Here is a 26,867-nt window from a genome sequence, read left to right as displayed (position 1 = left end):
AACAAGAAGTTTCCAACATTCTGGAAACTCAGTCCAGCCATCTTTGATTGAATGTCAATTTATGCTTATATTTCATCTCCTAATTTAGCAACGAAAAAAGCTAAAAATATGTTGTCAATTTAATAAAACTGTTTATATCACATTATTAAAAAAAATAAAAAATTAGAGAAGATAATTGCAACCCAAACTAAGCTACATGACTAAAATTATGAAATTGAAATGATATGGCCCAAAACTGAAAATTTGCATATGTGGCAAAATTGCTAAACGCGTGCAACTGTTGTCGTATCCATGTGTGAAGAGTTCAAATTAGCCGTTAGATATTTCCGTTGACCAATCCGTCAACGGAGACAAGTCTCCTTCACCAAGCACACCGTTTTTGTCTACATCATTAATAACACGCTAGTAAAACTAGCTGGCTCTCCCTCTCTCGCCTTTCTCTTGGGCTTTTACCCGCGCCGCGACCCACTGGAACTGCGAAACGACATCGCAAAGTAAAACCCCCCAAAAAAAAAAAATTTCAGTTTTCGTGCCGAAGTTTTGGGTTTCTGCTGTTGTTAGTTTCACTTTGAATTTTGCTTCAACAATGGTACTCACATAATTATCAGTTTTCATTTTGGTTGATTAGTATTTGATTATTTCAATATCTGAGCATGATCTTAAATCTTCCATTTGGCAGATCCGATTCATATTGTTACAGAACCGGCAGGGAAAGACCCGTTTAGCTAAGTACTACGTTCCTCTCGAGGATTCTGAGAAGCACAAGGTCGAATATGAGGTCTGATCCACATAATTCTACTTTTTATTTTCCTTGTAATTTTTTATTATTTTATTTTGCGCGTAAAGTATTCAAGGGTTTTTGAATTCGATGGTTCTGCAGGTTCATCGTTTGGTGGTCAACAGAGATCCCAAGTTCACAAATTTCGTTGAGGTTATATTTTCTTTTGCTTTGAATATTTATTTGTTTACAGGTTTTATTCCTCCAAAATCTTGAATTTACAGAACTTGTAAGTTGTATTGGTTTTTTATAGGTAATATTTGATTGTGAGCTGATTATTGTAACATTGCTTCCAGTTCCGTACGCACAAGGTGATCTACAGGAGATATGCGGGGTTGTTTTTCTCACTGTGTGTTGATATAACAGATAATGAATTGGCATATTTAGAATGCATTCATCTATTCGTGGAGATTTTGGATCATTTTTTCAGCAACGTTTGCGAGCTTGATTTGGTCTTTAACTTTCACAAGGTCCGTTTGCTTATTTCTCACTTTTCTTTAATGTACTACCCGAACTCCTCTTATATGATTATTGCGTTCATGTTTAGTTACTGGGTTAGGGTAGCATTCAACCCACACTAAATCATTTGCTGAACTTACCTTCGATAGTGGTGGCCATTTATTGGGATCATGTAGTGAAAAGAGTGGAAGAAGAGAGTCTATTTGTATGGCAGAATGAAGCAGACGTGTGGTATTGAAAGCCGTTGATTTTGTCCAATCTAAACCAAAAAGATAGAGAGTGGTTTTTGAATGTTAATCTAATTTCTTTGAATGCATGCTAGCATTCTTCTGTGTTCTCCTTGTACATTATACCATACTTAGAATTTCTTGTTGTCAGTTAATGTTAGGCTTTAACAAAGTCATTCTGCCTGGTACATGCCAGTACTTCAGATCAGCCTCTCCAAAAAGAAAAATGAAAAGCGTATATAAATGTGTATCTTTATTTACAACAAATTTCTTATCCACTCCCTTTGTATGTGTGTTGGGGGGCGGGGTGGGTGGGCGGGGCGGGGCGGTGTGTTTTGTTTATGATCGTTGTAATATATTTTTTGTTTGTTATCTTACTGATTACTTATTTTCATTTCCATTTATGGAAGGTCTATCTGATACTTGATGAATTCATTCTTGCTGGAGAGCTCCAAGAAACAAGCAAGAAGGTGAGAACTATGGTTTCCATTGTAGCTTTTCCTCTGTTGTTGCTGCTTTTTACGTGTCTTTGTTGTTTTGGATGGGACAGGCAAGAGAGTCCTTGGTTTTATGTTTTCCATTTTTGCCTGGGTGACCTTTCCCTAAAGTGAATTTGTCCTACTTTTTATCTTATTTCTGATTTATCTTTAATCATGTATCTGGATTGTATGAAACAAAGTCTATGTGCCTTTTCATGGTGTCACATATAAATGGCGAAGTTGTAGCATATGGATGGACTATGGGTAACCTTGTCTATTCTTCTTGTTCTTTCCCCATTTGACTCTGGGAAACCAAATCTTCACTCTTTTCATTTCACAGTCACTAGCTTGCTTTGGTGCTTGTAGTGTTTGGTCCTATGTTATGTAATCATTGATTTCTTTTATGGTCTGCATTTGGTGTGAGGAAATCTAGTTTCATGACCTTTTTTGTGTGTTGTGCTTGCAGGCGATAATAGAAAGAATGGGAGAACTAGAAAAACTGGAGTGAGATTTCGTCTGCGGGACAAGTTTCAAGGATGCAATATGGTTCTGTGTTTCTGCTGATTGTTTCAGTCAATTCTTGTAGCCTACCATATTCCTTGTGTGAATTCATCTCGTGTAATAAAAGTTAATTGAACTAGAAGATTTTGTACCCCCGGCTTTTCCTCATTTTGCCATTTGTGTTTGAAATACACATTCATATAATGAAAGGCGTGCACATGAACAAAGTTGTCTGTTCTGTTCAGGTTGAGTAATATCATGATGTCATTTAAAAAAACTAAGCAGGACTGGAGAAGATTGTACAGTGCAAGGATCTTATACTCGGTTGCCGCCCAATATGGAAAGAGGATTAAAACAAAGTTTGCTTTGGATAACTTGACCTCAGAGCAAGTGGGCCATTATGGAAAATCCTTGTAAGAGACCAAATAGCACCAAAAATACCAAAATCTTCAGTATTCAGTCAGATGTAGCCAAATACCAAACTGTACCGAATTTGGGCGTACCACCAAATCTTTCAATCGGTACCACCAAATCTTTCAATTGATAATTGATTGTTGGCTTTGTTTCGATTCGGTACATCTCTGCCGACTATGGTCCAAAAGTCCAAGCCATTTTTTAGACGCAAGCTTAGTTCACACTCCCACTTATTAAAAAAGTAGAAAACTATATATACCACATTCTTTTTTTCTTCAGTTGCCGATGAGAAGAATGGTAGGCAACTTAGCATTAGGATAAGTGCTGTGTTAGATCCATCCCAGTGTACACCAGAAGACAAATTGAAAAAGAAGATAAAAGGCTTCAATCAGAAACCAAAAAGAGAAAATGGAAAAGCGTCTCATTTTCATTTTTTATTCTGTTTTCATCTGCGAACCTTGAAAGGGCACAGCGTTTACTCACTTTTTCATTGAATAAAATGGAAAACCCCTACTTAAAGAGTTTGAGAGTTTTGATTGAATAATGGAATAATGTTGGATCTAATTCTTTACCCTTTTTTCTTCTTTTCCTTTTGCTTTCCTCCTATATACAGAATGAGTACTTGTAAAACAGAGAGAGTTGAAAATTAACATTTCTATTATCTTCTTTGTAAAAGATGAACAATGCACTTGAAATATGTCTGAAAAAATTACTACAAAACCTCTGCGGCCCAATACTCCAGGGCATTTTTCATACAAATTGAATGCCCCAACTGATCAAGTTATGGCAGTTATACCTTAAACCATGTTCATCTCTTATTGAGTCACGACGACAAAGTGAAGCAGCAAGTCCCATTTCTGAGCAGAAGAAAGAATGAAATAATGTATGAACCAGCTACTTTCCAATAGAACTTATTAAAGGCGCTCGCTGCAGAGTAACTGCAGTGGCAGTGCACTTCCAGCACGGAATCCACCTCCAGACTCCTCATACACAGAAGGTAGATGGTGGTCTTGTCGTTTTACCCTACCAGGAGGAAAAGATGAAGTAGCAGCCATTAGCTGCTGCTGCTGTTGTTGAGACAGTGGTGCATACTTAGGACCAACTAGGTCAAGCGTTGAGGGGGAAGGAGACATAACAGCTTGGCCGCATGGAATCAGCATAGTCTCCTGCCTTCCATTTTGCCAGCTTGGAAAGTGAACTGCAGGTGCCGTAGTTCCCACTGGCCTGTACTGGGCCACCAAGTGAGCTGCCCAAAGCCTTTGCTGCTGCTGTTGAAGCTGTAAATGTTGCTGTTGAGGTTGCTGCTTTGTCAAAGCTGTGGGACTTGCTTGAGGACCACAAAATGGGTTAACATGATATGGAGGTAGCTGCAGCTGGGCCTACAATTTAGTGTTATTTCATAATTTTAGTACTTAGCATTCAATGTTTACGACCAACATTATTATTATAATAATAAAAGCTCCTTTGTTAGAGTTTAAGGTGGTCAGGAATGCCAAAGCCACATAAGGAAGCTTGCAATATTATTGGTAAATCACCCATAATAACTTTCCTAGCTCTCTATCAATTCAGAAATGGCACTCCCAACCAACCGTTGGATGTATTGGATCTGTTGGATGTACTGGATTGAATCCTGGTTATATCAAAAGGACCAAAGCTTCACAGCATAATTGAATGTATATATATATATATAAAATATAAAAAAGAACAATTGAAGGAGAACTGAAAAACCTGCTGGGCCGCTGAAGGATTGTTAGGGCAGGAAGAAGGGCTGAAGTGAGACTGGGGCAAAGATAGAGGAATGAGCGTGTGATGCTGCATGAGAGAATGGATATAAGGAACTTGGGATTGTGATGATGGCTCCATTCCATTTCTAGCTCTACTAAAGCTATCATTAGTTTCCAAACCACCACCTCCAGCTGACAATGACAGGAAATCAAAACTCTGCAAAAAACGAGAAACCAGTTAGAAAATTTTCAGCGATAAACCAATAGCAAACACAATATTAAGCTTTACCTGCTTTGGTGAAGGGTATGCCCGAGATCCCATAGCACACTCTGGCTGGTCTTGATAGAGCTTCTTCTGCTCAAGAATACCATTCTTAGCTTCATTTGGCCTTTTTTCAGCACTAGAAATATCTATGCTACTAGCCGAAACAATCCCATTTTTAACTTTAGTATAAATATTAGCTCCAAGAAGAGCCACTTGTTTGGATCCTTCATGTAGTCTCATTTCATTAGGCTGTAACTTATCTTCGCTCTCGGAGTTTTGTAAAGCCTGAATCAAATGACTTATGTAGACATGAGCTGCGCACTTCTTCCACATCCTTCTACCATTTAGAACATTAGTAACCTGTAAAGTTGATAGTCCACCATACCCTCAATCAGAAGATTCACATGGTATAGACATTTGTGAAGAAAATGGCAGCACATATCGAGATGTTAAAAATGCTGATTATCATAGAATGACACCGTTAGCAAATTAATAGTCCTCTTCACCTTTCCAAAAGAAGAAACATTTTGAACTGAGGCTCTGGAAGTAGACAAGGCGGCATCCAGCCAGGCGGGAATTTTAGCAGCAGGGGACCTATAGAATAGCTACAAACAGTGAGGAATGGGAAAAATACAGAGGAATATCCAAAAGCTTATCTAGAAAAGTCTAAAATTATAAGAAAATAAGATAATTACTGCGACGATGATGATGGACTATCATTCCTAGCACCATGGGAGACATTTGAAGACAAGCCAGGCCACAATACTGGACCTTTCAATCAAAGAACCAAAGATCATGTCATCTTCAAGAAATTGACATGCAATGTTATATGAGAACACAGCGTTTCACAACGAAAGTGAAGTTCCAACCAATATTGAAGAAGTCTTCTGAACAAGCATGAATTATACCATTTTTCTTGGACTCCTGGACCATATTATGCACTTCAACTTGACTCCCCATGGTTTTGCCCTGAAGAGTAACCAAATCTTAAAATAAAAGCTAGCTCACAAAATAGATATTTGACTTAAGACTGAGTTAATGCATACCAGCTCCAGTGCAGTTTCTGGTTTGTTCCCAAAAATTGAGGACTCCTTTTGCACAGGCTGCTTTAACTTGCTGGAAGATTAAAAAAATGATAATGGTTAAAAAAGAAACAGACGCACACAACACACTGAAATAGAAAATAATAATACAGAAGCTGGAATTAAGTTGAAGAATTACCCACCGACTATCAAGGCTTAGATCAGATGGAACAGAAAAGTTGACAACATTGGCAGTAGGCTTTTCATTGCACTCTTCAACTATCGCTGAGACTGACGAAATGTTTAGATCATGAGGGACTGAATCATCTGAGGTTATACAGAATTTCCTACTGTTTGGTAATTCAGGTTCACTTTGAGTACTGGATTTGTTCAAAGAATCAACTTGATCAGTTTCTTTAGCTAATCTTTCTACACTAGATGGACTGGAGGCCTCGGTAGCTTTCAAGGGGCAAATTGAACCCGACTTATCATTTCCAACTGCAGAATCCAATACCAGCACATAAATTAACAGTCTGCCTACCACAATGGCAGACTTTTGAAAAAGAAGATTTGCGAGCAGAGAATAATGGATCACCTTCAAATGCAGGGGTCGGAGTCTCTTTGGACTCTGGCAAAGCTGAAGGATTTGCATCTAAAGATTCAGTGTCTAATTTACTGTTATCATTTGCATCATTGTTAGGGAACAGTCCGGCCAAAGCATACAATGTCTCCACAACTTCTTCCTCATCTTTTGTGATATCCCCAGAAACAGTTTCTCTCAGGGATCTATCTGAGCCTCCTTGTTTCTTCATAAGTAATTTCAAGTATATGTATCAAAGTTCTGAACAGAAAAGGCAAACCTAAAGAAGATGTTGAAATAGAAGATAGAGATGACTACCAAGTATGGTTTGGGTTTATTTACACCGTCCCTTTTTGGGGATTCGATGCCACTCATTGCATGGTTCAGCTTCTTTGAATTTGGTATAGATGGAGATGCAGATTCACGATTGCGCTTCTTCATTGCTGCAAGTGTAACAACAATTTCAAAAAGCCCGAGATATTCATACAATAGAATATAACAAGATTTTTAAAATAAAAAAATTTCCCCAAAATCCAATTGCGTCAGAATCGTTGAAAGCTACTAAAGTATCTCTTTTGGAAAAGTAAACTACAGAACAGTAGGAGGCAAAACCTCAGAGCCAACTTCCACCAAAAAAAAAAAAACTTCAGAGCCAATATAATAAATAAAATCAAAAGGCATCAATGCATCCTCAAAGTGGCAGCATCATATTAAATTGAATTAAAAGTCAGGAAAAAAACTGACGGAACCTTGCGTCCCGAAAAAGAAAGAAAAAGCGAAAGCTTCAGTTTTGCTTCACTTCTAATCCAGAATTAAAACAAAGTAAAACAAACTCGAAAACTTCCCAGAAGACCCACCAAACAAAGGAAATTCCAATTCCAATTCCAATTAAGTAAATAAAAATTCAGTAACCCAAAAATGGAAAATTTAGACATGAGCATTGAATTTAAAAACAAAGATTTCCGTTCATAATTCAAAACCCACAAACCTGATCGCAACTTCCGCGGAACAGAGGCATGATCAACGCCATTGCAGTCATCAAAAAACTAGAAACAAATATCAAAAACAAAAAAAAATGTTGAAAAACGAAACAGGGAAGATACATAAATTAACATGACCCGGTGTGGTCGAAGATTGGGTAAAGAGTAACCAACCTTTTTGGGAAGCTTAAATCTCTTACTGGGAAGCTCATCTTCTCTGTCAGACACATCACAACCCATTTCGCAGTCTTGGAAGCTCGAACTCGCTGTACCAAGAGCACTCAATTTTCTAAGCCGCTCTTTCTTCGATTTTGCCGACTGCACAAAGTCCCCACCAGCACCAGCACCAACACCAGCCAAACCTTGAAATTCAGAAGCACATTAAGCAACTACTCAAAAGAAATAGTGGTGATAATTATAAAGGAGGACACGCATTATCTGCAACTGCAACTGCAAGGCTCTTATCAGAAACCAAACAAGAGTACACAGATAACGACAAGTACCATAAGCGTTTTTGTTTTCTCTGGTGAGAAAATTCCAAAAATGGGAAAACGGTGAAATATTCTGGATTACAAAATTGGAAAATGTAAAAGATGAAGCGTGAGATTAAGATTTACAAGAGAAGAGCTTGTGTCCAGAAGGTTGTTTGAAGCGAGTGGCTCCACGTCTCACGTCTCGAGGCTTGTCCATTTGTAAATGATCGATGGTGTTGCTAACATCTGGAATTTTGTAAATGAGGAAGGGCTTGTTGGGCGGCTCAGAATGGAGCTCAAGAAAGAAACGCCTCCAAAAGCTGAACCCAAACAGATCCTTCTTTCTGCAATCTGAGCTACTAGCAAGCTCTCTTCAATCACACAGAATGAGAAAGAAAGAGAATGAGGCAAAGGTGCTGAACAAAGTGAACGAGAACAACGTGTAGAGAGAGAGAGAGAGAGAGAAAGACAGAGAGAGTTTTCTTCTCTTTTTTTTTTCTTTTTTTTTTTTTGGTTTTGGTTTTTGGGGTGTAGTTATTTAGCGAAACGAAAAGGTCGCCGGAAAGAAAACCGAAAAAGTTGGGTTTGGGTTTTTTTTTTTTCCAAAGAAAGAGAAAATCAATTTAGTCGCTTGCGTGCCAAATATCTCTCCGTTTTTCTTGAGACGAGTGTGACAGTTTAGAGCGAGCTCTCTACCTACTCGGGCTATGGTAGCAGATCGACCGAATAAGCAAAAACAGAGGACATTCAGAAACTCACAGAGAGAGAAGACGAAGAAGAAGAAGAAGACAAAAGCAAAAGCGATCAAAGGCAAAATAAAGATGAAATAATGAAAGCAATAAAAAGTAATTCGGTCCCTCGTGTCCAGAGAATCAGGTTCTTCGACCTCCCTCAGTCTGTGTCTGTCAGTCTGAGAGAGAGAGAGACAGAGAGAGAGACAGAGAGACAGAGAGAGAGAAAATTGAAAAGAAATGCAAAGGAAAAATGGGAAATGGGAAATGTAGACAAAAGTCTCAGTCACAAGTCACAAACGTAAAAGGCTCGCCAGTGTGTGTGATGCACCGGTGAAATAATGTCAAGTGTAGATCGCATTCATTGAAATTTAAAGGAAAACAATTAATGCTCGTTTCTACGTATAATAAACCAATTCCTTCTTCACCCAAACCCACATAATAATTTCTATCCACCAAAACAATTATCTCTTTCCCCTTCTCTCTCTCTCTCTCTCTCTCTCTCTCTCTCTCTCTCTTCCACTTCCAGAAAACTTCCAGGCCTCCACTCTCCAGCTTAATTATGAACCAAACTCATCCATTCATTCATAATCTTTCAAAAACTAAAATTTCGATAAAAATCATATAAAAATTGACGCTTGAATTTTGGAAAAGTGAATAAAAGCTTAATCAGAGATACGAGAACTCTCTCCCTGTAAACCAGAAAGCAGAAAGCAAAACGGAGAAACTAGAAAGCAGAAATGCTTCTTCTTCCTCCCAAAAGACGGAAAAACCGAAGCTTTTTGGTTGCTCTCCGAAACATCGACTTTCAATTCAATGCATCACAGACTCGGACACGGTCGCACTCTCTTTTTTTCCCCCCTTCTCACGTCACTGCACCATCGACGGTTTATACACACTCTATATGAGTGTGCGGTCCTCCTCACAGCCGTTAGATCACTCGCCATCCGAAGCTGCATCAGAAGGAGACAAAGTTTATCCAGCGTGGCATCCACATCAGACAAACCCCACCCCAGCTGCTCTCACTCACTCACGAGTCACGATGATCTGTCATGTCCTCCTTAAACCTCCGCGACGCCTGGCCCTCCGATGGCTTTCTCTTTCCGTCGCTGGACTAGACTTTTGTGGGCCTTCTTCCTTCACCTCTGGGCTCCAAATCCAATCCGAATCCAAAAGTAACCGAAATCTGATTTCTGATTTCTGATTTCTTCAACATCCAACGGTTATTACAATACCTCGTGGCAACATGACAACTTGTCCTTCCGTACGAAAAGATTAAGATTGTGCTCTTTCTTTCTTTCTCAAAACCTGCAGTAAATCATGATTTTATTCTGTACCGCCCCATTCCTACCCTCCCCCACACCCACAAATTCTCATTTATTTCTCGCCCAACAATATGTACAGTAGTACTGTACAAGTACGTATTGTCTACGTTACTTTCACCGGTACACGCATTATACATCCATGCCTAAATGGGCTGTGGAGGAAAAACGATGTTTACAGGCAGAGACAGACAAGCAGCTGCTGCTATGTGTGCGTGTTGGGAGGGTGTTGTATACACGCCTCTAAGGGAGCGTGGTGGAGGTTGGGGGAGTTTTTTGTTGGACGAAATTTGTGTCTCTCTCTGAGTCTCTGACTGGGTGGCACTAAAATCTGCGATGTGCAAGTGCAACAAGTTCTCTTGTAGACAAAAGCTACTTTTCGAGTCACGCGGAAGGGAACGGAGGGAGGGAGCGGGGAGTAGGAACTCGGCGATTAATTGGGAGGGATCCTAATTCCTTCCTTCCTATAATAATTTGATTCTCTGGAAGTTCGAAGAGACTCACGTTTGTTGCGTGACTGACTCGTTGTTATTTCCAGTGAAATTACCAAAACAGAGTGAAACGGTGTCATTTCATGGTTGACAGACTGACAGGTTTTCAGTCATGCCTTGCATGTATGTCGTGTGCGCATTAACTTGCACTGGTAAATATGTTGGATCTTGCAGTTCCAATACAATATACAGTACTAAACTGGACTATTGGGCCTTACAATCTCTTCTTGAAAACACACGGCCCAACTCGTTATCCTAGGAATGGGCCCGTGGGCCTTGCATTAAGAAAGCCCAATACTGTTACTGGACTTTTCATAACTCAGATAAATAAATTTACTAAAATAAAATAAAATCTACTTCTTGTTGATCCAACTAGAATCAAGCTTATATTATTTTATAAATCACCATGATCCAAAACATAAACATATATCAAGAACAAGAAATGTGTGTTGCTTGCTGGCCCCTGTGGGTGTCTTAAGATTTAATTAAGGGCATTTGTGTAGGCCCCTGTGGGTGGTCATATTGGCGTAACAAGGGCAGGTTTCATAGTGACCAGAAGTGCCTGGTGGAACGCAATTGCATCTCTCGCAGCACGTCCCGCATGCCCTCTTGCATAAATTCGGCCTTGACGATAATTCGCACCTTCGATTACATTCTCCATCACACTCTGTATGTAACACCATACAATATTAGTATCGTAATTCTTTTTTTTATATAAAATTAAGTTGAGTTTTGTTAGTCTGAATCTCATACCTATTTTTGGAGGAGGATGAGGGCTTTCAACAGGAGGAGGATGAGGGCTTTCAACAGGAGGTGTGGTCACCTGAAAACACGTTACGCTGTTAGTCATCAAACGCAGTTTCAAATTGATACATAAATAAATCAATTGGATTAAAGTGGTTTACCGTTTCTTGAGAATCAGCGAGTCGGAGAATGAGAAGAGAAACGAGAATTACAACCTTCAACATCATCTTCTTGGCCATGGAGGAGGAGAGTGTAAGTAATCTTTGGGTTGGGTTGGGTTGGGTTGGGTTGGGGCTATGAGAGAGAGTTGGTGGTGTTTAAAGAGAAAAATAGGTGTGGTATATTTATAGCCAAGTTCACGAGGAGGTCATTAATTATGAAACCTCATGAGTGTGAGTGACACACACCAGACCAGAATGACAAAAGTGCTCCAACGAGGATATGACTCTGGGAACAACTACATTCAACAAATTTTGGAAATTTACTTACTTTTGGTAATAGTCTCAAACATTTTTTTATAGTTAGTCTTAAAATTTAAATAGCATTTAGCTAGCAAGGACCTGGTTGGCTGAAGCCTGGAACCAAATCACTTTGCTTGTATGCCATGCTGGTTTGCTGATGTTATTTCTTTTGAAAATAAACGATAATTTAAACTATAATAAGGAATGAAAATTTATCACACACTACGTACCAAAATGCCATAAAAACTCAAAACCTCAAATTACGAATTTGCAAGTCAATACTGTGCTTAGACCCTATTTGTTTTGGCCTCAAATAATTTATCAACACACTGTCCAATGTCCATGCATGCATATGAGTCATGACCGACAGACTTGATAAACTGAAGCGGTAATCTGGCTGGAATGCAAGCATTAATTGTATATTTGTATCACGAGTGACTGAACCTGAAAGTTATGTGCGTTGCATCATCTACCTCCGGCTCAGACGTTTTGGTCGCGTTAATTTGTGATCCATTCGAATTGGATTTGGGTTTGGCATTGGCAGTGTCACTTACAAGTTTAGGAAAGGCCTCATCCTGTTTAACAAAGTGGGCTATGTTTATGTTGGCCTTCTCCCTCTCAACAATATCTATGACAATTGCAAAACAAAAGTCCATGCTTTTCTGTAAGTGGCGGTGGGGTCTCAATCACTTTCAACTTCGACGTCATGAATGTGTCCCATGAGTCTTTTTTTTTTGGTCAATGTCCCATGAGTCTATGACCCATTTATTCAGGCAAGAAGAAGAGAAGAAACGACAGAGACAGGTAAAATCAACAAGAGTCAAAATATTATGATATCATCTTTTCTCTCTCTTTCGTGGCCCATAGATTAGAATTGAACTCCAAAACAAAATATTTTCATTGAAGCCAAAACAAAAGAGGAAGAAAAAAAGACACTCCCAACCAAACACGCAATAAACAAAATTACAATAAGTACATTTTCGTGTAGCTTTAATCATACAAACCAAGTGACATCCTTTGTTTTATTTAATTAAAAACATAACTTTATTTATTTATCTGAGTTCTGAACTGAACACCACCGGCAGATGAAGGTTGGTTGAAGTTTGACGTTGGAATTCAAGGACACTTGCGTTTGCCGCCGTGGGTGGTGAGGGCGGCGTAGCAGGGGCAGACCTCCTGATTCCCGGCAGTACCCGGAGGAACACAGCTGCAGCGCTGGCAGCAAGTCCCGCATGCCCTCTTGCACAGCCGAGGCCTTGAAGACAAACGACATCGAGCAGCGCACGCTCCACCACAGTCTATATATTATTCATATTAAAATTGCCGTCAATCAAACAAGTATAATATAAAACAGACAAATATAATGTAATTAATATGTACCTAATTTATCAAGGAGAGAACTCTGCGCTGCATTTTTGTTTGCCTGCTATTGCAAGTATATAAATCACCTTTAGCTACATATATAAATATATAATTGTATCAAAATGAAAGAATCTTCCTTACCGTCTCATCAGCGTCAACAGGATTGAAAACAACAAGGCAAACGACGAGTACTGAAACAAGAATCACAATCCTGGAGGAGATTGAGACTGAGATGGCCATGGCTTCTAATTAAAGAGATTTAATTGCTTGCTTGCTCTCAAACCTAATTGAGAAAACCTTGATTAATACAGATATCTATCTAGTAAGTTAACTTAAGTTGTGCGTAAGAATGAGATGCATGGCATCTCCTATTTATAGCCCAATAGTTTACCAGCTGGCCGTGGGTCTGTGAGAGTGATAGAAAAGGAGAGTAGGTGCATGCCAGGACGGGACACTCTCGTGGAATGTGGTATATGTTATTAAAATTTATAAACAAATGCATGCAATGTAACAAAAATAGATGTAAAGCTTGAGGAATCGTCTGAAATGAGTAAAGCTATCTTCTTTATCTCTTTTTTTTTTTCTATTGCTTTTTTTGTTGTGGGGATTATCTTTCCAAGTGGCGTTATTAGTCTTTAGCCTTTAGCTTCCCCATTCACTTGTTTTCATCTTCTCTTCTTTTCTTTTGTCGTCGTGTGAAACGAAGGAGCATAATTAGATAAACCCATATAGCTAGGTAGCTAGAGTGAAGCTATTTTTATGTTTTGTTTGGAACTGGTGTTGATTAGAAACCCACAAGGAAAGGGAGCACAAATACACAGCCTAAAAACGAGACTCAACAAACTGAGCTCAGCATCAACGCAACAAGACCTAAGCCCAAATAATAGCTAGTGAGTCTATTAGAAGGTTTATAGACTAGTGTTTAATTTGACTCTGCTCAAGCTGCTCGAAAACAACTTGCTACGTAGTTTGACACTTATCAGAACATTGACAAGCAAAAGTAATCATTTCTAACTTTCATTTCTAAATTAACCAAGTCTTTGAGTAAACGAATATCCATTAGAATAGTACTCATTTCAAACACGAGAAAAAAACAAAAATCTTGAGTGGACAGCTAGCTATCTACATTGCATGCTTTACAGATCAAGTGGCTGCGATTAATTGTGGAAGTTAAAAAAAACAGATGGCTTTTTCTTTTGTTTTGTGTCGGCCAGAAAACTGAGACACATCTTTCAAAATCAAAGACCAAAAACCTTAATTAAGCTTCAATTCCATTAGCTATTTATGCTATAAGGGTCAAATGCATGTTTCTTTGTCATAAACTAGTATGTTTGCTATCTTAATAGTATTATATGGCTGGATCCTGGATGGATTTCCCCATGCTACCCAACTCTGTGGGACTACCAAACGAGGGGAGGGAGGGCCACTAGATTATATTTAAACAAGTGGTTATAATTAGTAGTGGATTATCGGCCGGTGGGTTTGGTTCTCTAGGGACCCCTAGCTAGCTTCTTAATTAATTATTATTATTATTTTATCTGATACAAGTCAGCCATCACGAGAAAGAAGAATTCAAACACATGACCTCAGAGTGTAGGGTTATTAACTTGCACTGCAAAACCCTTGCAGCAAGCTTAACTTGTTAATTAGAAGAGGAGGACTGTGTGATTGCACTGTATTTGCTAAGCAGCAAACCAAAGCCCCGCACGTGCATAGCTTACCCTACTGCCCACACGTGCACTTGGAGAAAAAAAAAAGAAAAAGACGGTGGGGATTTTTGGTAGAAGTAGAAGCTTATCTATCTATGAAATGAATCAGATGAGACACACCAGAGGGAAACGGGAGAGGAGAGCCAACTAATAATAAGGGTAAGTAAGAGTGGGTACTTTTCAAAACCTATAGGCTACAGCTGTAGTCTGCTCATACTTTACAAACGCCAAAATGAATGACAATTTGATGGGATTGGGATTGGCACTAGGAGCCTATGTACGACTAGTGTTTGTTACTGACCTAATTTTAGTCGACGTTGGCTTAAGATTAGAATTAGAACCAATTGGGAAGAAGACGCGCCAAATATAATTATTTGATTGATGAGTTTTGGACTTAGTCGATGATTGACAAGCTTTCATTTTTGGGGTTTTGATCAGTGAACTTATGACAGTCTTTAACCAAGAAAGCAAATAATGGAGCAGCTGATTTGGTTTGACGTCTATAGTTTCATCCAATCATTTCGCAAGCGACTCTAAATCCTTCTTTTCACTTACTGGTTTAAATAATTGCAAGGGAGCTTAGAGAGACTTAGTTCCAGCGCTTAAGATAAAATAAGTAAGGCACTCGTGTCCCCCTCTGCCCGCATCCAGGAGGGACTAGGAAGGACCGTGAGAGAGAGAGACACACAGAGAGAGAAGATATTTTCTTGTTTGGTTTTTTCCTTTTTTGGCTTTTTTGTTAAAAACCAATACTAAAAAGAGAGAGAGGATATTATTTGGTCGACAAAATATACTCTCTTTTTAGTATTGGTTTTGAACAAAAAGGAAAAGGCCAAGCAAGAAAATAGTGAGGACATATATTTGGTTGGGTTGGGAGATTGGTTTGGTTAATTTTGGTATGAATCAGGAGGAGGAGGAGTAGTGAGATGTAGTCCATGCAAAGTGCGGTGCAGCTGTACACAGTAGACGCCCAAGAGTTAAGAGAGACAGAGACATGCCACGTCATTCTGTGATAGTCCTCTTCCCCCCCCCTCTCCTCCTCCTCCTCCTCCTCCTCCTACCGTATGTTGTTGCTGTCTGCACCTGTAGTTTTCAATTACATGAGCAGCCTGTGGTTTGTAATATTTCATGCGACAGAAAGTTGAGAGCAAAAGTAAGTAGCATCTCACGAGTCCCCTTCTATCACCAAACAACACGGAGTGCCCTTGGCTTTCTGCTGCCTGCCTGCTTGGGTTGCCCCAAAGGACAAATAAATATAAAAACTAGAATCCGACTGATAACTTATTAAAACCACTTGCAAACATGGGTTATGTCATTTGATTATGAAAGTGCCAATGCCCCCCAACTCCTTACACTGTCGTTTGTATTAAAAATCCAGAAGGCGGAAACAAAATAATGAAGATAGCTTTTGGCAAGCCAAGCTAAGAAGAAACGTTTATATACATCAAGCATCCACAGCTTAATCTAGAGTTCACTCTACATAAAATTGTACATTCACAGCATATACATCGAATAATATACAGATTTGCCGATGTAAAAGTTACAATATATTATACACACACCGATTACCCGAAGAAAGTTAACTTATACACACATGTACAGTAGTAAATATATAAATGTCAAGTCATTGCTCCCAGCCCGATCCACTAACCCCTTCTGTGTGCGCTTTGGCACGACCAAGATGGGCTTGAGGGATCAGCAACACAGATCTGAACTCGTAAGACCTCATGAATGGCACCTCGATAAAGCACCGCAAGAACCTCCTCTTGTTTGGCCAAACCAACATCTATCAGAGTGAACCGACGAGAAAGTAATTCATCCCGCATTCTGAAGCCGTGGGACCATATCCCAAGCTTCCACCATTTAACACAAACTTGCCGCTCAGATATCTTCCTACTCTCGAGTGCTTTCAGGACACAGTTGGCCTGCCAATTTTGTATTTTAACTACTGTAAGTATCTAAAATCAAATTATTAGCAGATATGGGATTGTTATCTATTTGCCATACGGCTACCTAAACGTTATGCCAGCAATGGAATACATATATATTATCATCCCTCACCAGTACCATAGCCGCACTATTATACATGAAAAACAAAACAAACACAGAATTTCCAGCTTCCAAATGTTCTCTGTACTATGGCCTTCAATGGAAGGTTTAAAGATTAAATTCTCTGTGTTTTCTTTGAGAGAAACTAAAGAACAATAAATATCTCAATACATTCAGGGTATGCGATTGTATAATTAGGCTAAGGGAAATCAATAACTCAATGCCACTGCAGTTCAGCCAAACATGGAAATACACAGAAAACTCGTTGAAAGGAAAAGAGAGAGAGAGAATTACAGAATGAATTGTATCATTAGAAGTAATTTTGAACTGACCTCAAAAGGTTCCCTTATAGTTTATACACAGCCACACAAGCTAAGATAGCTGAGTTTGTAACCGCTAACTGTCATATTTCTTTTTCCTTAACAACCTTTACAGTCTAAATGACATTCAGACTGGTATTTGATTATACTAGCCTTTGTTCTTCAGATTACAACAATATAACCCTTTGCAAATGTAGCACATGCTATAGCACATTTTGTAAGTTTAGCCATGTTTGAACAAACAGATGGTCTAAATTGTTGGCTAAAAGAGTGAGAGAAGACGGTGCAATTCCTCTAAGGCTATAACTGAGTACTCAATATATGGCCAACAACAGAGTATTGATGCAATTCGCAGAAAAATAAACAACTTTGAAACATAGATTCCTACAGAAAGTTGATCAGTAGACAGTGTGATAAAAGTATATACCGGCACTCCAAGCCAATTAATGCAGTAGTGCAAACCAAGTAGGTTAACCAGCACAGTAAGCTCTGGTTTGAAAAGAAACATTTGTACATCCTGATATCCAAATTGCAGTGCGTGCAAATCTTGCATTGCCTTCTGATACTCCCCAACCTCAAGGGATACAGATGATGAGCATGTTTCCACAAACTGAACCACCGAGGTAGCACGAGCCGCCTTCTCATTGTGCAACTCCATGTAAAAGCACCTCCATCCCTATCCCATTATTAATTTCCACATAAGAATATAACAACATAAATTGACTAACCAATCACTAAGCAAACATGTTGTTAGTTGATACTCATAAAACTAAAAACAAACATGATGGAAAAATGAAAACCTATCGTCTTCCCTTCTACGAAATCATTGGATATATCATTAGGGATGGCACCACGAGATCAAAAGTTTAAGTAATTAAATAATCTGTTTGATTGATTGAGAAATTAAACAAAATTCTGGTATAACAATTGAACATATTAGAAATAGGAAACTAAACGGTGAACAAGAACTGAGTTATCAAAAGCTAAAGGGAAAAAAAAAAAGTGTAAACAGAGGGAGAGTACCATGGACATGGGTTTTTTTATTGCAGAGGAAGAAGAAGACCCATCGGACAATTCAAGAGAGGGCCATCTGTCTCGTACCAGAGACTCCCATATGCAATCCGACCCACACAGCTCCCTCCATAACCGGGAACAACTGGCCAACGAACAAAGGTCCGGCACCTTCGTTTCCAAAATTGAAATTGAATAAATACATAAAATCAATATTCGTAGGTTGAAGAAATAATGATCGGAAATAATATGAAATGATCAAGCACCTTCAGCTCACCTGCAGGAACGAAGCAATTTGGAGGGCAACATCCTCCGGAACTGGGAGAGGGCTCATTTTGTTTTGCTTGGGACTTTGAAATGAGAATGCATTTGACTTCAGAGTTTGGGGACTTTCGGCCTTTTCCTCTTTCCACCTCGTTGTCATTGGAGTATCCTTCAAGGAACGACGCGTAAACTCGCGTTTCAGAAACCAAAACGACACGATTTAGGCATACCGAATTTTACTCGACGAGATGAATTTGTGCCCCAGCAGTAAGACAACGTTCTGGGCTTCCTTCTCGGCCACGAAACGACATGAGAGGACCTATGATCTGTAGTTTGAAGATAAATGAAGGAAAACGTTTATCTTTAACGATTAGCTGGGTGAGAAGGATGGAGATGAGAAATGACAGATAAAAGAAGGTGAGAGAATATATAAAAGGTAAAACGAAAAACAGGATTGTGGGTTTACCTTTTTCTTTGCCTAAAAATAATGGTAACTTTTATTTGAGCTTCTAAATTTGCTTACAAAAATTGAAAGATGAAAAATAGAGACAAATAAATAAATTTGAAAGATGATAAACCAAACCTAGGGGTGGGCATCAATTCGGTCGAACCGATGAAACCGGTTGAATCAAATTAAATTATCGATTTGGTTTGATTTTAATCAAGAAAAAGTTAAATAATTTAAAAATCGAACCAAACCGTATATGATTTGGTTTGGTTTGATTTTGAGCTTTTGTAAACCGGCCTAAACCAAACATAATCATTTATGTGTATATTTTTTTATTTATATTTTATTTTACATGTGCAATACTCTAATTAGTTAATAATTATATATGAATATTTGAATTGAGTTATATTAGTTACTGAAATATAAAGTTTTATTACATTTTGAGCTTTAGGATGGTTTCGTACTCTAGAAAATGAATTATATATGAAGCAAGTTGTGAATTTGTTAGTTATAGTTGGGCTAACAATGTTGAAAAAATGCAAAAAGAAAGAGAATTAAGCTTAGGCCCAAACCGTCTTAAATTGGTTTGGTTTGGTTCGATTTCCTTTATAACTTTTATTCAAATTAAACCGAACCAAACGGTCATATTGTAATTGGTTTGACCGTAATTTTGAGATAAAACCAATCCAATCCGGACCGCACCCACCCCTAACTAAACCAGTCCGTTTTTCTTTCTAACGCTCGATATTAATCACAATACTACATCAAAACATATCAATATCCTTTTACAAGCTCGATGCTATGGCCATGCTCAAACCATTCAACACAAACTCGACGCTCTGATATCTTGCTCCTGTAATGACAGGACCCGATCCAAATTCCGCTTTGGAATCCGAGTCAGACCCTGTGCGTGTCCGACACCTGGCAAATGTCGGGCACAAAAGACCTATTTGCCCTTCCAAACAAAACACGATAAAACGACAAGGTTGACTTCTACCGAAAACCCGGCAGAGTTTTCCTTGTAACTGGCTCAATACCAAAACATTCACACCTGCCAAACAAGTATACATATATACAACCAACTGCCAGCATATGTATATATACATTCCAAGAGATCAAAACTCAGTCTAGGGAAAAACATCAGAGCGACTGCTAAGAATTTACAAAAGAGTGAATCTTTGTACAAAATACAAATCCTACATCAAAGAAAGGCGCGGAAGATGGGAAGTGGCCCGGTGGTGGATTCCTGTGCACGTCTACTGCCTGAGGGCGCAAAACAACAAGAAGGGTAAGTGGACCCAAAACAAAGCGTAGAAAATAATATATGAACATACTAACCCCACTGTAGAAACAGTTATACAAACTAACTTATTTTCTTTATTTCTGAAATCCATGCATGTATATAACTATACATTTGAAAACAGTTGAAAACTATCACCTAGGTGTACCCCTATTTTCGTCAAATCCTTATATCCGTCAATTCCTTGCATCACCATGGGTGACACATACTCGCAGGTCTCAGTGACACGAAGTCAGTCCGAGCCGCAACTCGCAGGATTCAGGGGACCGTAGTCCACCTTTATCCGCATTACTCTCTCCACACGAGTTCGAGTACCAAGGAACTCGTGGGGCAACTGTCAAGCATGCTGACTAAACCGAAGGTAACAAATATAAACCGAAGGCAACATTTAATAACTGGGTACAAGGTGATTTAAGAAAATATAAAGTTTCTGAAGAAAAGTTGTTGAAGAATTAACTTTCTGTAACCTTTAAAATGCTACTGCCATTTATCTGATAATTAACGAGAATATCTGTTCATACAAGCTTTAAAGGAAATTGCACTCGGCAGCATGCAACATAAAATAGTTAACAGCATAAAACAGCTTATAACTGAACTGCTTAAATTCATTTATTAAAACAAAGAGTCCACTCACCCTTCTTGTTGTTTTGCGCCCCCAGGCAGTAGACGTGCACAGGAATCCACCCCCGGGCCACTTCCCATCTTCCGCGCCTTTCTTTGATGTAGGATTTGTATTTTGTACAAAGATTCACTCTTTTGTAAATTCTTAGCAGTCGCTCTGATGTTTTGCCCCAGACTGAGTTTTGATCTCTTGGAATGTATATATACATATGCTGGCAGTTGGTTGTATATATGTATACTTGTTTGACAGGTGTGAATGTTTTGGTATTGAGCCAGTTACAAGGGAAACTCTGCCGGTTTTTCGGTAGAAGTCAACCTTGTCGTTTTATCATGTTTTGTTTGGAAGGGCAAATAGGTCTTTTGTGCCCGACATTTGCCAGGTGTCGGACACGCACAGGGTCTGACTCGGATTCCAAAGCGGAATTTGGATCGGGTCCTGTCAACTTGGTATCAGAGCATTAGGTTTAATTTCCTGTAGACTTCGCACTTTGTGCATCCTCGTTTTCCTGAAAATCTGTTTCTTGTGACAGTAAAGATGGGCCCTAAACGTGGTGGTGTCCGTAGAGGGACTAGACAGTCGTCCTGACAGAGGGGACAAGATCCCCAGCTCGGGCAGAAGGAAGTTCCTGTTCCTGCACCGGTACCTGAACCGGTAGAGCAATCTGTGGTTGGAGGTTCGTCAGAAGCCGTACCTGCTATGCCTCCTATGCAGGGAGATCCCCACTTTCAGCAGACCTTGGAGTTGCTGACGCAGGCTTTAGCCAGAACTGGGCAGCCCAGAGATCCCTCCCTGGGATACGCTGATCAAGCAAAGAGGATAGGGGCCACTGACTTTGATGGTGATGGTACCCCAGCAAGAGCTGAGGAGTGGATTGAAAAGATGGAGCGGATTATGGAGGTCATGGCTATTCCACAAAACAGTAGGGTTACTTTGGCCACCTTCTTCTTGATCAAAAATGCCAGACATTGGTGGGATTCAGTCAAGAGGCGATACAGGGATCCTTTAGCTATTACATGGCAAGTCTTCAGAGCTGCATTTGACAGTCAGTATTACCCACAAGCGTACCAGAATTTGAAGATGCAAGAGTTTTTGCAGCTAGAACAGGGGATGATGACTGTATTAGAGTATGAGAAGAGGTTTCATGACCTGTCTAAGTATTGTCTTCCACTGGTGGAGGATGAAAGTAAGAAGTGTCAGCTGTTCACTATGGGATTAAAGGCCTCTATCAGAGATATTGTGATCAGTCAGCGGTTGACCAACTTTAGTGATGTGGTGATGTCGGCTTCGCTGATTGAAAGCAGCCAGATGATGGCCAGACCACGGGGTGAACTCCGTAGGCAGCATTTTGAAATAGGTGGTCCTAGCCAGGGATCATCTAAGAGAGGCAGTTACAGTTCGGGATCATCCAGTGGTCGCAGCTATGGAGGTTACCGACCTGGATTCAGCTCCAGCGGAGGTTCTAACCAAAGTAGCAGTTCTGGAAACCGCTCAGGGGGTAGTACAACAAGAGGTGCTGGAAGACAGTTGCTGTCAGGATCTGGCAGGAGGAGTCGCCCCCAATGCGCTAGATGTGGTAGGTACCATTCTGGGCCTTGCCAGCAGGGTACTACTGGATGTTATTACTGTGGACAACCTGGACATTTTCGGAAGGATTGCCCGTTGTTCCTGCAGACTAGAGAGACCACAGATGCGCCAATTCCAGGGACAGTTATGCAGGGTCGATCACAGGAGATACCACCGTTTGTGGAGGCTTCGTTCAGTGGTGGTGCCCAGACCAGTGTGGCCAGTCGAGGTAGAGTAGTCAGCAGAGGGGACGTGGTGGACGTTCCAGAGCCACAGGCAGAGTATATAACATGTCCCAGCAGGAAGCACATGCATCGCCTGACGTAATTACAGGTATTTTACCGGTCTTTGGCATTCCTGCTAGAGTTTTGATTGACCCTGGGGCTACGCACAGGGTCTGACTCGGATTTCAAAGCGGAATTTGGATCGGGTCCTGTCATGTAAAGTGCTTCGAGGACACATACGGCCTGCCAATTATGTATTTAAAGGTATCTAAATCTACAATGTTACAATTTGACATTTCTGATGATTTTTTATTTCCCAAATGCAGATCTAAAGGTTGAGCCAGCCACACAATACAAACAGTATGCCTTCTCAGGGATAGGGGCACAAGCTTATACATTAACATAGAACTCTTAGCTTTTAAAACTTTGGACAAACATGTTACCGGGTGGTTTCTGCACTCTGGCTTTCAGAGGAAGGTTGAAGTTTAAATTCCGAATGAGAAACTAAAAATTGTGTATGTGCAGGTTTGCAGAATGTGCAAGGGTAAGGGAAATCAAGAACTCCAAACATTTGCAGTTCTTCCCAACACATAAAAAAGGAGAGCAGACACACGATGAAAGGGACGGAGGAGAGCACATAATTGTATCATCCAAAGTGCATTTTTTTTTTCTGAACTCGAGACGTTTCCTTTATACACAGCCAGATAAGCCAATCTAAATGAGACTGCTAACTATTGTATCCATTTGCTAACAACCTTAACAGAATATACACTGGTATTTTCTATGGTAGATGATATCTTCAGAATCAACTGACCGATTTTCCATTTTCATAAATTCGAGAAATGAAGCACATTTCGCAAGTTAAATCACGTTTGAACAAACAGAGTGAGACAATCTGTCATTCTGAAAAGATTGAAGTTCCTATAAAGCTATGAGAAAGCATTCATACCATACCATTCGGAGAAAAATAAGCAACAGATTCGCAAACCAAGTAATCAGTAGAGAGAGTGATAAGAAGAGTATATACCGGCACTCTAAGAAAATCTATGCAGTAGTGCAAACCAATCATATTAAGCAGCACAGTAAGCTCAGGTTATTGCTTGGCTCCACCCTGCGTAATATATACGACAATTCCTAATTACAAGGAGAGAAGTGCTTTTCTTTTCGTTGTAGCCAATTGGTGTAGCCTAGGCAACATTAATATTATCGAATAAAACTTTATGTTTCACGGGCACTTTTTGAATCAAACAAGTTAATTGGAGGATTATGTTTATGATATTCCATATGCAGACAGGTTTCTTACAAATCCAAACAATAAACTCAATGACCCGCCAAAGAGACTATTGCTTTTCCGAAAAGTTTAATTGGTAAAATTTAGAAGAGAATATGCAAAAACAGAGGAGTACAAAGCTCTGTAAATGCTTAATTAAAGTTCCACTGTCTCTCCAAAAATAATATGCCAAAGTGTTGGCTTTAAATATTGTAACAAACAATTGATGCATTATGCATAGCAAGAAAATGAGAAGGCCATCTGCATTGAATTAAGAGGACCATGAAGCAGATCTTTTAACAAGGGGTTTCATTTGCTTGTCTTCCTCCAGAGAAATCATGCCCAAATGAGACGGGTCTTCAAGCATCATCTTAGCCACCAAGTACCCAGCAATGGACCATGTCTGAAACTTACGTGCCTGCTTTCCCATGTACCTTCCCAGCTTCCCGTCATAATACTCTGGCCAGCTGTCTTTCGACAACCGACTTTCCGCAAGCTCAATCGCACGTCGAGCAATTTGGGGTCGCCCCGTCTTTATGCACGCCGCCGTCAACAGCCACAGAAGCACTGCGCCCCCCGCCCATCACAGAAACCAATTCATTTTATCATTCATATTAACTAATTAATTAGTAATTAAACAAGATTTTTTTTTTTTTTTTTTTTTTTTGCAGAGTTAAACATGAGGTCACCTGGCCAAGAGCCCCCGTTGTGGTAGCTCCACCTGATATTCTTTGGGTCGCACCCAGTGACGATTTTCCATTCGTGACTTTCTATGGCTGGGTAACAAATTTTCAATGGCATTTCTCCAACCAGCTCTTCCCAGCGTGACTCGATAAGATCCATGATCGCTGAAGATTGCTCTGGGGTCGCCAAAGACGATAAAATTGCCACACAGTTGCCCAAGCAGAACCAGCGAAAGTCCATTCTTGCTGGGCTCACGTTCCCAATGAAGTAGCCACCGCGGCTCGGCATGAAATCGAAAACCCAATCTGGAAGCGAATCGGGCATCACGTTGAACTTGTTCACTGCAGTGTGAGAATACTCCTCTGTTTTGTAGCGGTAGATATCGTTGAGCTGCTTCAGGTCCAGCCAAAAATAGCTCCGCATGTGATAACTTAGAGCGTGGAGGCGATCAGTTATGCGCTTCACGAACTCCTTCCCAACGTTGTCTTGCTTAAGCAGAAGCAGAGCACATCTTAAAGCCATGAAGAACAGTGCTTGTATTTCAATTGGGTACCCATATACACCCTGTAAATTGCAGTTGTGTGGTAATTAGTTAAAGGATGAGATGAGTCATTAATGTACTGAAGGTGTTTGGATAATGCGCAAGTGAACCAACCATTCTCCGGTCAATCATGCAGCATCCATCAGCACAGAGCAGAGTTGGGAAAGTATCAAAGCCCTCTGAGAGACAGAGGCTAAGGATAAGGCGAATGCCATTTTGGCATTCGGGCATTTCAGACAGTGAAGTGTCCCCTGTAGACTTTGTGTAAGCACGAAGCAAGATGATCCACCAAAACCCAGAATCAACTGGAGCTACTCTCCCTATTGCACTCTCACCAAAATCCGCAGTTATGGTTTCGAAATTTCTTACAGGGTCATGGAGCACTTTGAAACTTGCTGGCATCACCCCTTCTCCAAGCTTGAACTGATCCACTATTTTCTCCCATGATTGGAGGCGAAGTGTTTTCAACAGAAAGTTTTTCACTATTTCATCCTCCCGATTCATCAAAAAGGCCAATGCACTTGGCACAAAATCCCTAACAAAGACCTGTCATGCCACTTAGACTAACCAGTCAATTTAAATCTCTATATTGAAAGAAAGAGATATGTGGGATTTATTTAATTAATTACCTGATCATAGTTAAGTTCTTCGACAGAATGATCGACGGCGGCAAGTGTTCCAACAGGCTGGCCGCGGAAGTGAACGACAGAGCGCCTCAAGGTTTCCCATGCATCGGCAACCATGGGATGCGATTCATAGTAGCTGCTTGGTCTAGGGCTCCCCAGAAAACAGGACCTTCTACAAGGAGACCCTATGTTGGACAATTCGCTGATTGACCTTTCATCAAAGGATCTCTTCCTTTCCACGTTCACTTGCCTTGGTCTGTCAAGTAACCTCATCACATCAGAGTCTTCGCCGAATTCAAATAGGGTGGCCACCGTCGTCTCAAGACTTCTTACATTCCCATTTTGACCAGAATGATCCCCATGAACCGGAGACATCTCTTCAGATTCTCAATCCTGAAACACCAATTTGAGTTACAAGTTATATAGGTTCAAGCTTCTGCATAAATTGATCAACAGAAAATTATAATAAACTTTCATCAACCATCAAACTAACCAGTAAGTTCATCACATATGACGTCCATAAATGTTTTTAAAAAAGGGTCAAGTCGACAACAAATTTATATTATACATCGCAGTCCATTTGCTTACAATACAAAAAAAGTATAGTTATAGCATAAAGTTAGGAAAATATAACCCACATGTGTATTTTTTTTCTTCTTTCTTTCTTAAAGTCGTTGAGTATAACGTATGCTTACCAAAAGAACGTAGCCGAAAGAGGCTTGCAGAGACCTCAAAGCTTAGCAAAGATATGGAGGAGGTGACATGAAAGATGAGAAACAGGCGGTGGGAAGAAGATGGGGTGCTCCTGCTGCGTGCAATATGGCATTTTATATGGTGGTGTGAATTGGAATTTGGGGAAGAATAATAAGTTGGCAGCAGCGAAGTAAATATGGACGGAAGTTGGTGATCTCGGGAAATCCGTTGGCGGCTTGGGATGTTCCCCTCATTTTTTGTCTTTTGTGTTGTTTTTATGTACTCCCAATGGATTTTATGCATTGTAATGTTTTTCCTTTTTCTCAACTCCAAAAGGTTTTTTCTTCATTTTCTTTTTTGTTTTTTGATGGGGCTCTTTTGATTGACGTACGTAATAATACCAAAAGGAAGGTTAAGGCTTAAGCAAATATTTTCCAGGAACACATTACAAAATTGAAGATATCTGTCATGAGCGTGTTCTTTTGCTTTAAATTAAAACAAATCGTGATATCTTGTTAATTTTGGAGAGT

General features: G+C 39.9%; 6 protein-coding genes across 8 annotated transcripts; 1 reads left to right on the top strand and 5 right to left on the bottom strand.

Annotated features, from left to right (window-relative positions):
* On the top strand, window positions 416-2,688 carry LOC18791622 (AP-2 complex subunit sigma). The gene is made up of 6 exons (XM_007225952.2): window positions 416-589; window positions 680-778; window positions 881-931; window positions 1,075-1,248; window positions 1,875-1,934; window positions 2,410-2,688. The coding sequence occupies exons 1-6, from the start codon at window positions 587-589 to the stop codon at window positions 2,449-2,451; spliced, it is 429 nt and encodes a 142-aa protein (XP_007226014.1). The 5' UTR covers window positions 416-586; the 3' UTR covers window positions 2,452-2,688.
* Window positions 3,496-9,981, bottom strand: LOC18788194. Of its 2 annotated transcripts, XM_020569218.1 has the most exons (13): window positions 8,047-9,981; window positions 7,604-7,791; window positions 7,438-7,495; window positions 6,768-6,892; window positions 6,465-6,675; window positions 6,073-6,367; window positions 5,894-5,963; window positions 5,756-5,816; window positions 5,543-5,618; window positions 5,354-5,441; window positions 4,872-5,207; window positions 4,587-4,799; window positions 3,496-4,237 (listed from the first exon to the last, which is right to left on the bottom strand). In XM_020569218.1, the coding sequence occupies exons 1-13, from the start codon at window positions 8,117-8,119 to the stop codon at window positions 3,773-3,775; spliced, it is 2,259 nt and encodes a 752-aa protein (XP_020424807.1). In that variant the 5' UTR covers window positions 8,120-9,981; the 3' UTR covers window positions 3,496-3,772. The 2 variants fall into 2 exon arrangements, with proteins under 2 accessions (XP_020424807.1, XP_020424809.1); XM_020569220.1 differs by lacking the exons at window positions 7,438-7,495; window positions 8,047-9,981 and having other exon boundaries at window positions 7,604-7,689.
* On the bottom strand, window positions 10,478-11,521 carry LOC18792284 (gibberellin-regulated protein 11). Its single transcript, XM_007227067.2, has 3 exons — window positions 11,352-11,521; window positions 11,200-11,269; window positions 10,478-11,113 (listed from the first exon to the last, which is right to left on the bottom strand). Exons 1-3 carry the CDS (start codon window positions 11,427-11,429, stop codon window positions 10,932-10,934), a joined length of 330 nt encoding a protein of 109 aa, XP_007227129.2. The 5' UTR covers window positions 11,430-11,521; the 3' UTR covers window positions 10,478-10,931.
* Window positions 12,457-13,373, bottom strand: LOC18788968 (snakin-2). Of its 2 annotated transcripts, none has more exons than XM_020558717.1 (3): window positions 13,155-13,373; window positions 13,032-13,077; window positions 12,457-12,949 (listed from the first exon to the last, which is right to left on the bottom strand). In XM_020558717.1, exons 1-3 carry the CDS (start codon window positions 13,251-13,253, stop codon window positions 12,768-12,770), a joined length of 327 nt encoding a protein of 108 aa, XP_020414306.1. In that variant the 5' UTR covers window positions 13,254-13,373; the 3' UTR covers window positions 12,457-12,767. The 2 variants fall into 2 exon arrangements, with proteins under 2 accessions (XP_020414306.1, XP_007225927.1); XM_007225865.2 differs by having other exon boundaries at window positions 13,032-13,074; window positions 13,155-13,370.
* Window positions 16,083-18,792, bottom strand: LOC18791342. The gene is made up of 4 exons (XM_020555954.1): window positions 18,380-18,792; window positions 18,115-18,273; window positions 17,519-17,767; window positions 16,083-16,647 (listed from the first exon to the last, which is right to left on the bottom strand). Exons 1-4 carry the CDS (start codon window positions 18,524-18,526, stop codon window positions 16,369-16,371), a joined length of 834 nt encoding a protein of 277 aa, XP_020411543.1. The 5' UTR covers window positions 18,527-18,792; the 3' UTR covers window positions 16,083-16,368.
* LOC18793921 (probable alkaline/neutral invertase B) lies at window positions 23,881-26,437 on the bottom strand. The gene is made up of 5 exons (XM_007226890.2): window positions 26,340-26,437; window positions 25,648-26,037; window positions 25,133-25,564; window positions 24,483-25,041; window positions 23,881-24,360 (listed from the first exon to the last, which is right to left on the bottom strand). The coding sequence occupies exons 2-5, from the start codon at window positions 26,017-26,019 to the stop codon at window positions 24,065-24,067; spliced, it is 1,659 nt and encodes a 552-aa protein (XP_007226952.1). The 5' UTR covers window positions 26,020-26,037; window positions 26,340-26,437; the 3' UTR covers window positions 23,881-24,064.

The sequence above is a fragment of the Prunus persica genome, chromosome G1 (genome assembly GCF_000346465.2).
Source record: "Prunus persica cultivar Lovell chromosome G1, Prunus_persica_NCBIv2, whole genome shotgun sequence".
NCBI lineage: Eukaryota > Viridiplantae > Streptophyta > Magnoliopsida > Rosales > Rosaceae > Prunus > Prunus persica.
Note: the sequence above shows the minus strand (reverse complement) of the source record. Positions and strands in the feature narration are given on the sequence as shown.

Bases quoted from the DNA above. Each gene is read 5' to 3' on its own strand.
- LOC18791622 (XM_007225952.2), top strand. The intron at 932-1,074 runs GTTATATTTTCT...CATTGCTTCCAG, and splicing joins AGTTCACAAATTTCGTTGAG to TTCCGTACGCACAAGGTGAT. The intron at 1,249-1,874 runs GTCCGTTTGCTT...CATTTATGGAAG, and splicing joins TGGTCTTTAACTTTCACAAG to GTCTATCTGATACTTGATGA.
- LOC18788968 (XM_020558717.1), bottom strand. From the start codon at position 13,253: ATGGCCATCTCAGTCTCAATCTCCTCCAGGATTGTGATTCTTGTTTCA. The intron at 13,078-13,154 runs GTAAGGAAGATT...TACTTGCAATAG, and splicing joins CTGTTGACGCTGATGAGACG to CAGGCAAACAAAAATGCAGC. The intron at 12,950-13,031 runs GTACATATTAAT...AATAATATATAG, and splicing joins TTCTCTCCTTGATAAATTAG to ACTGTGGTGGAGCGTGCGCT.
- LOC18793921 (XM_007226890.2), bottom strand. From the start codon at position 26,019: ATGTCTCCGGTTCATGGGGATCATTCTGGTCAAAATGGGAATGTAAGA. The intron at 25,565-25,647 runs GTAATTAATTAA...GTGGCATGACAG, and splicing joins AAGAACTTAACTATGATCAG to GTCTTTGTTAGGGATTTTGT. The intron at 24,361-24,482 runs GTGACCTCATGT...CGGGGGGCGCAG, and splicing joins CAACGGGGGCTCTTGGCCAG to TGCTTCTGTGGCTGTTGACG.
- LOC18791342 (XM_020555954.1), bottom strand. From the start codon at position 18,526: ATGACAACGAGGTGGAAAGAGGAAAAGGCCGAAAGTCCCCAAACTCTG. The intron at 18,274-18,379 runs GTGAGCTGAAGG...TTGGAAACGAAG, and splicing joins AAATTGCTTCGTTCCTGCAG to GTGCCGGACCTTTGTTCGTT. The intron at 17,768-18,114 runs GTACTCTCCCTC...ATAATGGGATAG, and splicing joins TAAAAAAACCCATGTCCATG to GGATGGAGGTGCTTTTACAT.
- LOC18788194 (XM_020569218.1), bottom strand. From the start codon at position 8,119: ATGGACAAGCCTCGAGACGTGAGACGTGGAGCCACTCGCTTCAAACAA. The intron at 5,964-6,072 runs GTGGGTAATTCT...TTAATCTTCCAG, and splicing joins GATCTAAGCCTTGATAGTCG to CAAGTTAAAGCAGCCTGTGC. The intron at 4,800-4,871 runs GTAAAGCTTAAT...CGTTTTTTGCAG, and splicing joins CATACCCTTCACCAAAGCAG to AGTTTTGATTTCCTGTCATT.
- LOC18792284 (XM_007227067.2), bottom strand. From the start codon at position 11,429: ATGGCCAAGAAGATGATGTTGAAGGTTGTAATTCTCGTTTCTCTTCTC. The intron at 11,270-11,351 runs GTAAACCACTTT...ACGTGTTTTCAG, and splicing joins TCGCTGATTCTCAAGAAACG to GTGACCACACCTCCTGTTGA. The intron at 11,114-11,199 runs GTATGAGATTCA...TGTTACATACAG, and splicing joins TCATCCTCCTCCAAAAATAG to AGTGTGATGGAGAATGTAAT.